General features: G+C 43.4%; 1 protein-coding gene and 1 long non-coding RNA gene across 2 annotated transcripts in view; one reads left to right on the forward strand and one right to left on the reverse strand.

Annotated features, from left to right (window-relative positions):
* Positions 1-16,192, reverse strand: part of LOC127530104 (uncharacterized) — a 589,449-nt gene that overhangs the window by 475,951 nt on the left and 97,306 nt on the right. The gene's annotated exons all lie outside the window — the stretch shown is intronic.
* The window catches only part of si:dkey-22o22.2 (neural-cadherin), a 299,017-nt gene that overhangs the window by 63,373 nt on the left and 219,452 nt on the right, over positions 1-16,192 (forward strand). The window contains exons 4-5 of the mRNA XM_028817759.2: positions 6,447-6,651; positions 7,639-7,750. Coding sequence (XP_028673592.2) covers positions 6,447-6,651; positions 7,639-7,750 — 317 coding nt within the window. The remainder of the gene's footprint in view (positions 1-6,446; positions 6,652-7,638; positions 7,751-16,192) is intronic.

Genomic DNA, 16,192 nt, shown 5'->3' on the forward strand with positions numbered 1-16,192 from the left:
ATGTTCAAGCACATTATAGAAAAAAACCCAATCTAAATCCATTAAGTAGTTCTCTCATGAAAACCAGACAGACATACAAACAGGTCTAAAAAACTATAAGAAATTTCGCGCTTGGACCACGAAATTTTTAAAACTGTTTCTTAGCAAGCATTTATGGCCAAGGGTAACTTACAAGGGTAACATCCAAATTTCAAGTCCCAAGTCCTCATGGTTCGGGAGATTTCGTGATGAGTGAGTCAGTGGTATTTGGCTTTTATGTACAGTATATAGATATACAGTACATATATAATTTTAGATCCTGCAATCCTGTCTAAACTTTTTATAATGGAAAAAAATCTACAAATCAGCTTAAATAGCATTACTAATAATTGGTGCTAATAGTCCCCTCCTCGAGACTACACCTTATCGTGGTGGAGGGATTTGAGTGTCCCAATGATCCTAGTAGCTCTGTTGTCTGGGGCTTTATGCCCCTGGTAGGGTCACCCAAGGCAAACTGGTCCTAGGTGAGGGACGTGACAAAGAGCGGTTCAGAAAACCTCCTATGATGCATACAAACATTGGATGGCGTTTTCCCTCACCTGGACGCGGGTCAATGGGGCCCCCCTCTGGAGCCTGAACCCAAGTGGTGTTTTGTTATTGGACTTCTGCGCGGATTGTCCATAACGAACACCATGTTCACGCATAGATAGATAGATAGATAGATAGATAGATAGATAGATAGATAGATAGATAGATAGATAGATAGATAGATAGATAGATAGATAGATAGATAGATAGATAGATAGATAGATAGATAGATACTTTATTAATCCCAAGGGGAAATTCACATACTCCAGCAGCTGCATACTGATACAAAAAACAATATTAAATTAAAGATTGATAATAATGCAGGTAAAAACAGACAATAACTTTGTATAATGTTAGCGTTTACCCCCCCGGGTGGAACTGAAAAGTCGCATAGTTTGGGGGAGGAACGATCTTCTCAGTCTGTCAGTGGAGCAGGACAGTGACAGCAGTCTGTCGCTGAAGCTGCTGTTCTGTCTGGAGATGACACTGTTTAGTGGATGCAGTGGATTCTCTATAATTGATAGGAGCCTGCTTAGTGCCCGTCGCTGTGCCACAGATGTCAAACTGTCCAGCTCCATGCCAACAATAGAACCTGCCTTCCTCACCAGTTTGTCTAGGCGTGAGGCGTCTTTCTTCTTAATGCTTCCTCCCCAGCACACCACCGCGTAGAAGAGGGCGCTCGCCACAACCGTCTGATAGAACATCTGCAGCATCTTATTGCAGATGCTGAAGGATGCCAGCCTTCTAAGGAAGTATAACCGGCTCTGTCCTTTCTTACACAGAGCATCAGTATTGGCAGTCCAGTCTAATTTATCATCCAGCTGCACTCCCAGGTATTTATAGGTCTGCACCATCTTCACACAGTCACCTCTGATGATCACGTGGTCCATGAGGGGTCTGGGCCTCCTAAAATCCACCACCAGCTCCTTGGTTTTGCTGGTGTTCAGGTGTAGGTGGTTTGAGTCGCACCATTTAACAAAGTCATTGATTAGGTCCCTGTACTCCTCCTCCTGCTTACTCCTGATGCAGCCCACAATAGCAGTGTCGTCAGCGAACTTTTGCACGTGGCAGGACTCTGAGTTGTATTGGAAGTCCGATGTATATAGGCTGAACAGGACCGGCGAAAGTACAGTCCCCTGTGGTGCTCCTGTGTTGCTGACCACAATGTCAGACGTGCAGTTCCCAAGACGCACATACTGAGGTCTGTCTTTAAGATAGTCCACGATCCATGCCACCAGGTATGAATCTACTCCCATCTCTGTCAGCTTGTCCCTAAGGAGCAGAGGTTGGATTGTGTTGAAGGTGCTAGAGAAGTCTAGAAACATAATTCTTACAGCACCACTGCCTCTGTCCAAGTGGGAGAGGGATCGGTGTAGCATATTGATGATGGCATCCTCCGCTCCCACCTTGTCCTGATATGCAAACTGCAGAGGGTCAAGGGCGTGTTGAACCTGTGGCCTCAGGTGGTGAAGCAGCAGCCTCTCCATGGTCTTCATCACATGTGATGTCAGAGCAACAGGCCGGAAGTCATTCAGCTCACTAGGACGTGATACCTTTGGGACTCGGGTGATGCAAGATGTTTTCCAAAGCCTTGGGACTCTCCCCTGTTCCAGGCTCAAGTTGAAGATGCGCTGTAGAGGACCCCACAACTCCGATGCACAGACCTTCAGCAGTCGTGGCGATACTCCATCTGGACCTGCTGCTTTGCTGGCACAAAGTCTCCTCAGCTCTCTCCACACCTGCGCTGTTGTAATTGTGGGTGGGGATGTCTCTCCTATGCTGGTATCAGCAGAAGGATGTGTGAAGGGTGCAGTACTCCGAGGTGAGAGTGAGAGTGGGTTAGGGCGGTCAAACCTGTTAAAGAAGTTGTTCATTTGGTTTGCTCTCTTCACGTCTCTCTCGATGGTGGCACCCTGCTTCGAGCTGCAGCCAGTGATGATCTTCATCCCATCCCACACCTCCTTCATGCTGTTATTCTGCAACTTCTGCTCCAGCTTTCTCCTGTACTGCTCCTTTGCCGGCCTGAGCTGGACTCGGAGTTCCTTCTGCATGCGCTTGAGCTCATGCTGATCACCGCCTTTAAAAGCCCTTTTCTTCTGGTTCAAAAGGCCCTCGATGTCACTTGTAATCCATGGCTTGTTGTTAGCATAGCAGCGTACAGTTCTTACTGGAACTACAATGTCCATACAGAAGTTGATGTAGTCAGTAGTGCAGTCAACAACCTCCTCAATGTTCTCACTATGTGATCCCTGCAGGATATCCCAGTCTGTAGTTCCAAGGCATTCTCTCAGAGCCTTCTCTGCCTCCGGGGACCACTTCCTGAATGAGCGTGTGGTTGTAGGTAGGACCCTTACTCTTGGTTTGTAGTGAGGCTGAAGCAGAACCAGGTTTGATCTGCTTTCCCAAGCGCAGGCAGCGGGGTGGCGCTGTATGCGTCTTTAACGTTTGCATACAGTAAATCAATAGTCTTATTTCCCTGGGTATTACAGTCCACATACTGGGAGAAAGCAGGTAATGTTTTGTCCAGCGTCACATGGTTAAAGTCTCCAGCGATTAGCACAAGCGCCTCAGGGTGCTGCGTTTGTAACTTAGCAACAGCAGAATGGATGACGTCACTCGCTGTATCCACGTCCGCCCAAGGAGTGATGTAAGCAATAACAACAATGACGTGTCCAAACTCTCTGGGCAAGTAATAGGGATGCAAACTTATCGCCAACAGTTCAATGTCCCTGCAGCATGTGGAGACTTTGACGTTAACATGTCCAGAGTTACACCACCGTGTATTAACATAGAGAGCGAGTCCTCCTCCTTTGTGCTTCCCGCAGGTACTTGCATCTCTGTCTGCTCTAACTGTGCTAAACCTGGGCAGCTCCACGTTAGCGTCTGGGATGGTGGTAGTTAGCCACGTTTCGCAAAAGCACAACAAACTGCATTCTCTGTAGGTTCTGACATTTTTCACCAGTGCAGCCAGTTCGTCGATCTTATTTGAGATTGAGTTCACATTTCCCAGAATCACAGAAGGTATCGAAGGCTTAAAACTCCACTTTATCGCAAGCCGCTTCATTTTTAACTTAGTGCCCGCTCTGCTGCCACGATACCGACTTCTTAGCTCGTCAGGTAGATAGGGAACCACACCGGCACTGGCATTTGTTCTCAGCGCTCGAAGTTGAGTACTTGAATAGACGAGTCTCGGCGTGTAAAAATCCATGCCCACGTTGTAAAAGTAAGTGTGTCCAGGGAACGAATCCACATAAAATAAAGTGATAGGAGTGATCAATAAAAAAGAGAAAAATAAAAGTAGAAAAATAAAGTCGTACACGGAGCTGCCGAAAAGGCTGCTACTCTCGGCGGCGCCTGAGCCATAAGTCATAGTCCGATGTATAGAGGTGTTCATATGTACACCCGACACCAGAACACCCAAGGCCTCAGTTCGATGATGAACTTCGTGGTCGTGTCATCGTACTTGTCGTCACATGTCCTGGACACCCTGGCGAAGAGAGTGGCAGAGCTGTCAACTGATCACCACCTGGTGGTGAGTTGGCTTCGTAGGTGGGGGATAATGCCAGTCAGGCCTTTTAGGCCCAAACGTATTGTGAGGGTCTGCTGGGAACGTCTTGCAGAGTCCCCTGTCAGAAGTAGCTTCAACTCCCACCTCCGGCAGAACTTCGGCCACGTTCCGAGGGAGGTGGGGGACATTGAGTCTGAATGGGCTATGTTTTGTGCCTCTATTGTTGAGGCGGCTGACCAGAGCTGTGGCCGTAAGGTGGTCGGTGCCTGTCGTGGTGGCAATCCCCGAGCCCGTTGGTAGACACCAGCGGTGAGGGATGCCATCAAGCTGAAGAAGGAGTACTACAGGACCCTTTTGTCCTGTGGGACTCCAGAGGTGGCTAACAGGTACTGGCAGGCCAAGCGGAATGTGGCTTCGGTGGTTGCTAAGGCAAAAACTCGGGCATGGGAGGAGCTTGGGGAGGCCATGGAGAACAACTTCCGGACAGCTTTGAGGAGATTCTGGTCCATCATCCTGCGTCTCAGGAAGGGGAAGCAGTGCAGTGTCAACACTGTATATGATGGGAATGGTGCACTGCTGACCTCACCTCGGGACGTTGTGGGTCGTGGGGGGAGTACTTCGAAGACCTCCTCAATCCTACTAACATGTCTTCCAGTGAGGAAGCAGAGCCTGGGGACTCAGAGGTGGACAGAGGTCACCGAGGTAGTCAAAAAACTCCTTGGTAGCAGGGCCCCGGGGGTGGATGAGATACGCCCAGAGTTCCTCAAGGCTCTGGATGTTGTAGGACTGTTTTGGTTGACACGCCTCTGTTACATCGCATAGACTTTGGGGACAGTGCCTCTGGATTGGCAGACCGGGGTGGTGGTCCCCCTCTTTAAGAAGGGGGATCGGAGGGTGTGTTCCAACTACAGGGGGATCACATTCCTCAGCCTCCCTGGAAAAGTCTATTCGGGGGTCCTGGAGAGGAGGGTACGTCAGATAGTCGAACCTTGGATTCAGGAGAAACAGTGTGCTTTTTGTCCTAGTCGTGGAACAGTGGACCAGCTCTACACCCTTGGCAGAGTCCTGGAGAGTGCATGGGAGTTTGCCCAACCAGTCTACATGTGTTTTGTGGACTTGGAAAAGGCGTTCGACTGTGATACTCAGGGAATCCTCTGGGGGTTGCTCCGGGAGTATGGGGTACTAGACACCCTGATAAGGGCTGTTCGGTCCCTGTACAGCCAGTGTCAGAGCTTGGTCCGCATTGCCGGCAGTAAGTCGAACCCATTTCTGATGAGAGTTGGATTCCACCAGGGATGCCCTTTGTCACCGATTCTGTTCATAACTTTTATGGACAGAATTTCTAGGTGCAGTCAGGGCGTTGAGGGGGTCCGGTTTGGTGGGCTCAGGGTTGGGTCACTGCTTTTTGCAGATGATGTTGTCCTGTTTGTTTTGTCAGGCCGTGATCTTCAGCTCTGTCTGGATTGGTTCGCAGCCAAGTGTGAAGCGGCTGGGATGGGAATCAGCACCTCCAAATCCGAGACCATGGTTCTCAGCTGGAAAAGGGTGGAGTGCCCTCTCAGGATTGGGAGAGAGATCCTACCCCAAGTGGAGGAGTTCAAGTATCTCGTAATCTTGTTCACGAGTGAGGAAAGGATAGAGCGGGAGATCGACAAGCGGATCAGTGCGGCATCCGTAGTGATGCGGGCTCTGCATCGGTCTGTCCTGGTGAAAAAGGCGCTTTTCCGAAAAGCAAAGCTCTCAATTTACCAGTCGATCTATGTTCCTACCCTCACCTATGGTCATGAGCTATGGGTAGTGACCGAAAGAATGAGATTGCGAATATAAGCAGCTGAAATGAGTTTTGCCCTTGAGGGTGTCTGGGCTTTCCCTTAAAGATAGGGTGAGAAGCTCGGTCATCCGGGAGGAGCTCAGAGTTGAGCCACTGCTCCTCCGCATTGAGAGGAGTCAGATGAGGTGGCTCGGGCATCTGATCAGGATGCCTCCTGGACGCCTTCCTGGTGAGGTGTTCCGGGCACGTCTAACCAGGAGGAGGCCCCTGGGAAGACCCAGGACAAGCTAGAGGGACTATGTCTCTCGGCTGACCTGGGAACACCTCGGAACTCCCCTGGAAAATCTTGTAGAAGTGGCCAGGGAGAGGGAAGTCTGGGCATCTCTGCTCAAGCTGCTGCCCCTGCGACCTGATCTCGCATAAGCGGAAGAGAATGGATGGATGGATGGATGGTGCTAATAGTGATGCTACTGCTGTTTTCTTTATTCTGAGTCATTTTCAGAATTACTAAAAGTCAGATATTTATTGTAAACTAGATGAATGAGATGGCTTTAAAAATCAGTTTTATTGCTGAAATATACCTTTTTTTCTCATAAGCAGAGTGGCAATTGTGGAGGCAGTTTCATTCCAAAATCAGCCTTTGCTGTACTACCTGCTCACAAATCCCAGTAGTCTATTCAGCATGAACCAGGAAACAGGAGAGCTAAGTGTGCTGCACAGTGTGGACTATGAGAGTGAACATCACTTATATCACCTTCTGATACAAGCACAAGAACTGGGAACTAGCCTGAATAGCGTCACAGAGGTATTCCTCTTCATGTTTCTTTTTTATAATTACTAGTAATTAAAGTTTAATTTTATCATTTTATTATATTCTTCTGGAATATTAGTTTATGGTAACACTGATTTAACACAGCTAATTTCTTAAAGCACTGTACTTTCATATTTTTTACTGTACATTTATGTAGTTTTTAGACATGCTATGTAGACCTCTGGGATGTTTCTTAAAAAGCAGTTGCAATTTCATAATCTAAATCTGGCAAACGTAGATAGAAACTTCTTTAGATATGGTGTGAAAAATATTCAGCTTCCTACTATGTATAATTCATTTTTACCAAAAACAGAATGCACTTGGTTACATAGCTTTCATGATGGTTCCATTTTACAATTTGTTATATTATTGTATGATATACAGTGACAGTAGATTACAAATTATCAGAAAGTTGGAGGATATTTAAAAGTTATTCTTTTTAAAATGGGAAATGAGAAATACTCTGGCAGTAATATTGCTATGGCTTGGGAGAATTATTGAGATCAACTGTAACTAAATAAATAAATCTAAAACAGATTAAAGATGAGTTGTATAACCACATAATGCTGCATTGCCTAAAAATGTTTATGACTTTGTATAAATAATGTTTAGTTATATTTTATAGATTTTCTAGACTGCAAGATTTACTTCCTCTGTCAATGGCACCTGCTGCTAGTTTCACGGGCCAAGCTCTAAGCTGTTCTCTACAACCATAACATCTGTTAAATCTGCACAACTATGATGTGCAAAATAGTCATTGCATATTTGTATAGCTGCAACCATGCTGGTAGTGAGAATTTGAAAGAAGTAAACAGGACAGTCTTTACCAGGAAAGTAGAAACACCCTACAAACTGTTCTGGTTGGTAAAGAGAGATTTTAATGTATTACATTTGAAATAAAAATATATATACATTTTAATATATCAAACTGTTTGTGAAAGTGTAAACTTAAATCATTGGATTATTTTGATGCTGTTGCAGCTTGTTTTGAACATCAATGATGAAAATGACTGCACTCCAGAGTTTCAGCACTCTATCTACAGTCGGGACAACATCCCTGAAACCGTTCCCTTAGGCACCTCTTTATTAAACGGTAAAGATTTAAAAGAACTGTACTGAAAGTTTAAAATGTCTGAACTGTAAGTAATACTTAGTGGTAAATTCTACTTTAAAAAGTAATCAAGTTTCATGTTTTTTTTTTGAAAGAACAGTTTGACAGATAGATTACCTTGAAATTACAGGGGGTCCTCGGGTTACGATGTTTTGACATACAACATTTCAAGTTTAAAACGCTCACTCCCATAAAACTTTAAAAAATTTGGACGTGAGTGTTTCGGCTTATGCCGTTAGCATTGTACTTATAGACTACATGGTGAACTAGTTTGGTTGTGTGCAGCACAAGTGTTCCATTTGTGTTGCTTTGTTTGGTGACTTTTTGGCCCTTATCATGGCTCCTAAATGAAAGTCAGTCTTCAGATGGTAGTACTTCGAAGAAGAGGAAAACCATCACTATGGAAGTGAAATTAGACACTGTATAGAGATTAGAAAGAATAAAGTTAAGGAATTTTTTTTACATTTATTTTTTGTCATTTTTTCTGTTACTACAGTACATTGTAGAGTACAGTATATTTATGTCCTTTTCCTTTTTCTGTGGCTTAGTTGTGTTTTTATGTTCTAGATTATGATTTTGCAAATGTGTTAGGATAGGCAAGTGACTTAGGCTAGGGTGTGTTTTGACTTACACCAAAATTCGGGTTACTTCACTGTTGTAGGAACGGAACTCTGTCGTAACCCGAGGACCCCCTGTAAATGTTTTGCTAGATAAATTAATAGCTTCATAATATGAATTTCAAATGTCTTTCTCCCTTAATCATCCATCCATCCATCCATTTTCCAACCCGCTGAATCCGAACACAGGGTCACGGGGGTCTGCTGGAGCCAATCCCAGCCAACTCAGGGCACAAGGCAGGAAACAATCCCGGGCAGGGTGCCAACCCACCGCAGTCCCTTAATCATAATGCACTTAAATAAATATCTATAGTAATATAATAAAAGGCAAAGCCCTCACTCACTCACTCACTCATCACTAATTCTCCAACTTCCCGTGTAGGTGGAAGGCTGAAATTTGGCAGGCTCATTCCTTACAGCTTACTTACAAAAGTTAGGCAGGTTTCATTTCGAAATTCTATGCGTAATGGTCATAACTGGAACCTCTTTTTTGTCCATATACTGTAATGGAGGAGGCGGAGTTGCGTATCGCTTCATCACGCCTCCTACGTAATCACGTGAACTGAAAACAAGGAAGACCCCAAAGAGCGCTGAAGAAAACATTCATTACACAATTGAGAAGGCACAAGAGAGCGGCTCACGTGAACTGACTGAATGCAGCACGAGTGATCACTTCGATACTGCGGAAACAAAGCACGGTGTAAAACGTAAGTTTAAATTAAGTTTATAGAAACACTACCGCTGCCGTTTGCAATACCATATTCACGAGATACAAGTTTAATGAGAAACGCTTCCGCTGCCGTTTGCAATACCATATTCTCGAGATACAAGTTTAATGAGAAGACACGAGATATAAACAAGACTTTGGATGACTTTGTAACGGATTAAAAATTGCTGTAGCGAGATACTTTTAAGTGCCGGGTCTTAGCTAACATTAAATAAAGCCGTGGACATCGCAACATCACACAAGACAGCAGCTCACGTGAACTGACTGAACGCAGCACGTCGGAAACAAAGCACCGTGTAAACCTATAGTTTAAATTAAGTTCATAGACCTACAAAAGGTTGCCATTGATTTGAGGCAAGATTGCTTTTCTCCTGTACAACTATACGTTGCATTCTCAAGAGTGTGCTTGCACGGCTTGGTCATATTACAACCGGAGTGCTGAACTGACAACGTGGTATACAAACAGAACTATAACAATCGTAATAAACGAACAAAAAAACAGCGGACAACCCGTGGATTAAATAAAAAGGCTGCTTCCATTGGCGAAGCAACGAAAAAGGAAGACCTTATATGGCGTTCGTTTATAAAACAGCAGAGAAGCTGTGTGAAGGCAGCTTCACATAAAAACAGATCCTTAACAAATTGTTATTGGTATATTTTCCCTCAATTTAAAAAGGGTTTCTTTTCTTCTTAACTCTTTTAGGGCGGATGTCGACTTTTGTAGACAGGAGGGGTTGAAGGCGAATGTCGACAAAAGTCGACATCCAGGGATAGGGGGCGACAATCAGCTGTTAATGGCGACAAATCTCACTGTCACGTCACAGGCATTCCCTCTGTGCTTGGAGGAATGCTAGACTCGTTGACTTGGCAAATAAACATTGCGTGTGCGTGAGTTGCGAAATGTAAACAAAGGCAAGATGGCACCGACATGTGAAAAGGCAGCGAAGCAAGTGCAGAAAAGAAAACACTCGGCAGGCGATGTTTTGCGCATTATCGCGGAGTCGGACTCTTGATTTTTTCAGAATCGGACTTTATTGGCAGTGATCAGGAGATCGAGCAAGAGAGTTAGAAGCAGGCATCAGCTGATCAGACACCAGCCGATGCCGCGCCAGCGGATCTGCTGCCAGTTGAGTGCCGTCGCGCAGCCGATGCATCTACGGCAAAGTTTGCATGGGATAAATACACAGACATTGATCCGTTGAGAGCCGATCTGGCTACCTGAGTTTACAAGACGGCATAGCTTGCTGTTGGACACGACAGATCACCAGCTGCTGTACTTCAGGCTGCTCTCTCCTGATGCTGCTTTTCAGCTACTGTCAGACGAGACAAACAGGTAGGCAGAGATTTTTTTTGAATCGTGGGCTGCGTTTGCATCGCATTCTCGTTTTTCAAAGTGGAAACCCACAACGAAAGACGAGATGAAGCGCGCTGTGGCATTACAAATAGAGATGGGACAGAACTGGTGATATAACTTCAGGGGGCATTGGTCCAAACGTGTTTTGTCCCCTGGTGGCTTAGGTACGTGCTGCTGCAAAGTTTTATTCACTTCTGTAATAAACAGAAGCATATCCCATGGGGTGAGCCAGGCTATAATGCCATACATAAAGTTCATAAAGTTTCAGAAGATGAAAAGAGGTGACAATACGGTTTTCATGCAGGCAGAAAACTTGGTGGCAGTGGCATGGCACGATGGCAAATGGGTGACTTGTCTCTCTACAGTACACACTAACAATATATGTTAGAAAGTGCAGCAACAGACAATTGAAAAATAGGCATCAAAGCAACACATATTGTAAGGAGTGCAATGTGGCAATGACTGAAATTGGCTGCTTTGAGCGAGATCAGACTTTGCTGTGTAAAATGTATGTGATATGTATGTGAAATCATAGAGTATGCAGGCTCATACAACATGCAAGACAGTAACATTTGTCAAAAGTAAATTTTTTTGTTGATTTGATGTGTTAAACAATTGCTTTGTGTTCTTTTTTTAAAAATGTTAGTTTTTGGAAAAATATTCAGCCCTGGAAGAAAAGAAACAAAAAAAAAATTAGCCCTAAAAGAGTTAATAAAAATTTAAAAAGAGTACTTCGCCGGTGCGACGCGCGGGGATTTGAGCGACTGACGCATATAGACATATTCATGAGTGCAGGTACTTCGCAAACAAAGCACCGTGTAAACCTAAAGTTTAAATTAAGTTCATAGACCTACAAAAGGTTGCCATTGATTTGAGGCAAGATTGTTTTTCTCCTGTACAACTATACGTTGCATTCTTAACAGTAAGCTTGCACGGCTTTGTCATATTACAACCGGAGTGCTGAACTGACAACATGGTATACAAACAGAACTATAACAATCGTAAAAAAAGAAAAAAAAAAAAGCGAAGAACCCGTGGATTAAATAAAAAGGCTCCTTCCTTGGCGAAGCAAGGAAAAAGGAAGACCTTATATGGCGTTCGTTTATAAAACAGCGGAAAAGCTGTGTTAAGGCTGCTTCACAAACAAACAGCAGAGCGCCTTATATGAGCAGGCAGTCAGCTAAAGAAGGGAATCAATAAATAACTATAATCGTAATAAACGAACAAAAAATAGCGGAGAATCCGCGGACTACATAAAGGAAATGGGTACCTGAACAGAACAGTGAGTCTCAAATAGCTACACAATAACTATAACAATCTTTATAAACGAACAATAAAAGAATACAGAACCGCTAAGCTAGGAGAAAGGATGGCCTTGTATGGCGTTCGTTTATAAAACAGCGGAGAGGCTGTGTAAAGGCAGCTTAACAAAAAAACAGATCCTTAACAAATTGTTAATAGTATATTTTCCCTCAATTTAAAAAGGTTTTCTTTTCTTCTTAATAAAAATTTAAAAGCAGTACTTCGCGGGGATTTAGATATATATATATATCTATACTAATAAAAGGCAAAGCCCTCACTGACTGACTCATCACTAATTCTCCAACTTCCCGTGTAGGTAGAAGGCTGAAATTTGGCAGGCTCATTCCTTACAGCTTACTTACAAAAATTAGGCAGGTTTCATTTCAAAATTCTACGTGTAATGGTCATAACTGGAACCTGTTTTTTGTCCATATACTCTAATGGAGGAGGCGGAGACACATATCGCGTCATCACACCTCCTACGTAATCACGTGAACTAAAAACAAGGAAGAGATTTACAGCACGAGTCAAACGCGGGAACGAAGGTAAATGACGTTAATTTTTGAGTGTCTTTTAATACTGTGTAAGCATACATATTAACACATGTGCAATTAAACGTGTGCATTTACGGGGTGATTTCTCAGGCTTAAAAGCTCGCCTTTTATTAAAGAGGTAAATGCAAACTGTTTTCATTCTGAAGGGCACAAACAACGTTAGATTTCATGCTCAAGAGTAAACTCAGCACACAGCTTGGTCATATTACAACCGGTTCGTTTTCCTCAGTTTAAAAAGGTTTACTTTTCTTCTTAATAAAATTTTTAAAGCAGTACTTCGCCGCTGCGAAGCGCGGGTATTTTGATATATATCAAAATATATCGCGTCATCACGCCTCCCACGTAAGCACGTGAACTGACCCGCTGCCGTTTGCAATGCCATATTCGCGAGATACAAGTTTAATGAGAAGACACGAGGTATAAACGACAGTTTGGATCACTTTGTAATAGAGTTAAAATTGCTGTAGCGAGAAACTTTTAACTGCTGGGTCATTAAATAAACCCGTGGACATCGCAACATCACACAATAATAATAATAATAATACATTTTATTTATACAAGGCGCCTTTCAGGGAACTCAAGGACACCGAACAACAATAAATAAATAAATAAATAAATAAATAAATAAATAAAAGACACAATTATAAAAAACTTAAAACATCAGAAAATCTAGAAATTAAAACCAAACAAAACCATTATAATCAGGAGGAAAAAGAAAAAGCCATTTTAAACAGATGCGTTTTAAGTTTACATTTGAAGGATGAATATGATTTGATATTTCGGAGATCCGCAGGCAATGAATTCCAGAGCTTGGGAGCAGAACGGCTGAAAGCTCTGCTCCCCATGGTGGTTAGATGGGCGGGAGGGACAGTCAGATGGGTGGAGGAAGAGGATCTAAGGTTACGGGATGGAATGGCAACATGAAGAAGGTCAGACAGATATGGAGGGGCGAGGTTATAGATGGCCTTAAATGTTAATAGTAGAATCTTAAAATCAATACGAAACTTAATCGGGAGCCAATGAAGCTGCTGCAAGACCGGAGTAATATGGTGAATAGATGGGATTTGAGTGATGATACGTGCTGCAGAATTCTGGACTAACTGAAGCTTATGAAGAGATTTATTCGGGAGACCAAAGAGGAGTGAATTGCAGTAGTCCAGCCGAGAAGTGACAAGACTATGAACAAGAATGGCAGTAGTATGAGGAGTGAGGGAGGGGCGAATGCGATTAATATTACGTAGGTGGAAGTAAGCAGACCGGGTGATGTTATTAATGTGACATTGGAAAGATAGAGTACTGTCGTGGATGACACCCAGACTCTTGACCTGAGATGATGGGGAAACAACAGAGTTATCAATAATAAGAGAAAGATTATTGGTTTTGGATAATGATGATTTTGAACCAATGAGGAGAACCTCAGTTTTGTCACTGTTTAATTTAAGAAAATTTGAAGAAAACCAGGATTTAATTTCAGCAATGCAGTCAATAAGCGAGGGTGGTGGAAAAGAGGAGGTGGGATTACCAGCAAGGTAGAGCTGGGTGTCATCAGCATAACAGTGAAAATTAATGTTATATTTACGAAAAATATTGCCAAGGGGAAGAAGGTAAATAATAAAAAGAAAAGGCCCCAGGACAGAGCCCTGGGGCACACCAGAAGTAACAGTGGTGGGTTGGGATGTGAAGGTTTTAAGTTGTATGAACTGAGTGCGGACTAAGAGGTAGGATCTAAACCAATCAAGTGAAGTGTGGGTAATGCCAATCAGAGATAATCTATTAAGGAGAGTGGTATGACAAATAGTATCAAAGGCCGCACTCAGATCAAGGAGGATGAGAATAGTGATTAGACCAGAATCAGCAGCCATAAGGAGGTCATTAGTAATTTTAACAAGTGCCGTTTCTGTACTATGAAGGGGGCGAAAACCAGACTTTTCATATAGATTATTGTGAGATAAATGGGTGTGAAGTTGGATAGCTACTATTTTTTCAAGAATTTTGGAGATAAAGGGCAAGTTAGAAATGGGGCGAAAATTATTGAAATTAGTAGGATCAGCACCAGGTTTTTTTAGTATTGGGGTTATAGCAGCAGTTTTAAAAGATGAGGGAATAATACCAGTAGTGAGAGAAGAGTGAATGATGGCAGAAATGAGAGGGACTAGAGAGGGGAGGCAGGCTTTAACCAGAACTGTAGGCAGGGGGTCCAGCTGACAAGTAGATGACTTGGATTTGCAGATGAGATCTGAAATTTCAGAGGAAGTGGGAAGCTGGAAAGAAGAGAAAAAGTGAATAGGCGAGTGTAGTTCAGAAGGAATATAGAGAGGATCTGGACCAAGGTGCTGATGTATCTTTTGGATTTTCTCGTTGAAAAAAGACATAAGAGAATTACAGAAAGCAGTTGAATAAAGGTGAGATGGTAAAGAGTCTGGAGGTTGTGTAACATTATTAAGTAAAGAAAACAAAGTCTTGGTGTTACCTGTATTACGAGTAATTAACTGAGTGTAATAATTAGACTTGGTTTGAGCTATACAATCCTTATAATAGAGAAGATGATTTTTATACATCTCTTTTTGGACAAAGAGTCCGGATTTTTTAAACAACCTTTCAAGTTGCCTGCCCTTAGCTTTCAGAAGCCGAAGTTCAGGCGTAAACCAAGGGGCAGAAAAAGAAAAAGTAACAGAACGGGTTTTTAGCGGAGCCAGAGAATTAAGAATACCATTAAGACAGGTGTTATAATATGAGACCAGTTCTATGGGAGTGGATAAATTATAAAAGTCCATTTGGGAATCGATTCTAGAAAACAGCAAATTCAAGTTAATATTCTTAATGTTGCGAAAGGCTATGAGACGTGGAAGCTTAGGAACAGAAAAGGTAAGTTTGGCATTGAATGAAAGAAGAAAATGGTCGGTTATAGTGAGTTCATCTGCTGTGAGATCAAAAGGAACAACACCAGAGCAGCAGATCAGGTCCAAGATATGTCCTTTACAATGGGTAGGAACATCAGTGTGCTGCTGGTATCCAAAACTCTCCAGGCAAGATAAAAAGTCTCTAGTGAGAGGGATATTGATATTGTCCAGATGTACATTAAAATCCCCCAGCAGAATTATATTTGGGGTAATTACAGATAAATGAGTAAGGAAGGTAACAAGATCGTTCAAAAAATTGTTGTTTGACTTAGGGGGACGGTAGACAGTTGCAATGATGGTAGGAACTGGGCCAGACAGTTGACACACAGTCGATTCAAAAGAGCTAACAGCAGGAGCAGACAACGGCAGGACTTTCCACTTCTCGCGATAAATAATCGCGACACCTCCTCCACGGCCAGAGGCACGGGATTGACAAGTGTAAACAAACCCCGGGGGGGTGCATTCATTAAGTTGTGAAAAGTCTTGAGGTTGCTGCCAAGTCTCAGTTAAACAGAGAAAGTCAAACTTACGGTCAATGAGGAGATCCTGAATGAGATGTCCCTTGCTCGTGAGTGAGCGGATGTTCAGTAGACCAAAGCTGACAATGTTGCTGTCGTATTTGACAGTGGTGTTAGTCGACCGAGCTAAGCTGGCCAACACGCTATGGTCAGCGTTCCTATCTGTGTTGTGTGGAGGGTGCCGAAAATCAGACCAAAAAGAGTTAATTCCTTTCGAGACGTCCGTTCGGAATCTCCGGCGAGACCCACGGTGGATGTATCTCCGACGAGGGAGAAGTATGACGTCCGGGTCGAAATACAGCACCGACAGCAGAGGCACAGACTAGAGAAGACGCAGTCAAAGAAGCTCAGCAGCTGGATACTGGAGGAGGCCAGTCGCAGGTTGGATAACGAGCGACAGAAGACTCCAAACAAGCATTAACCAGGCGATTATCCTACCAGTCCACATTGTA

Source organism: Erpetoichthys calabaricus, chromosome 13, assembly GCF_900747795.2.
Source record: "Erpetoichthys calabaricus chromosome 13, fErpCal1.3, whole genome shotgun sequence".
Classification (NCBI taxonomy): domain Eukaryota; kingdom Metazoa; phylum Chordata; class Cladistia; order Polypteriformes; family Polypteridae; genus Erpetoichthys; species Erpetoichthys calabaricus.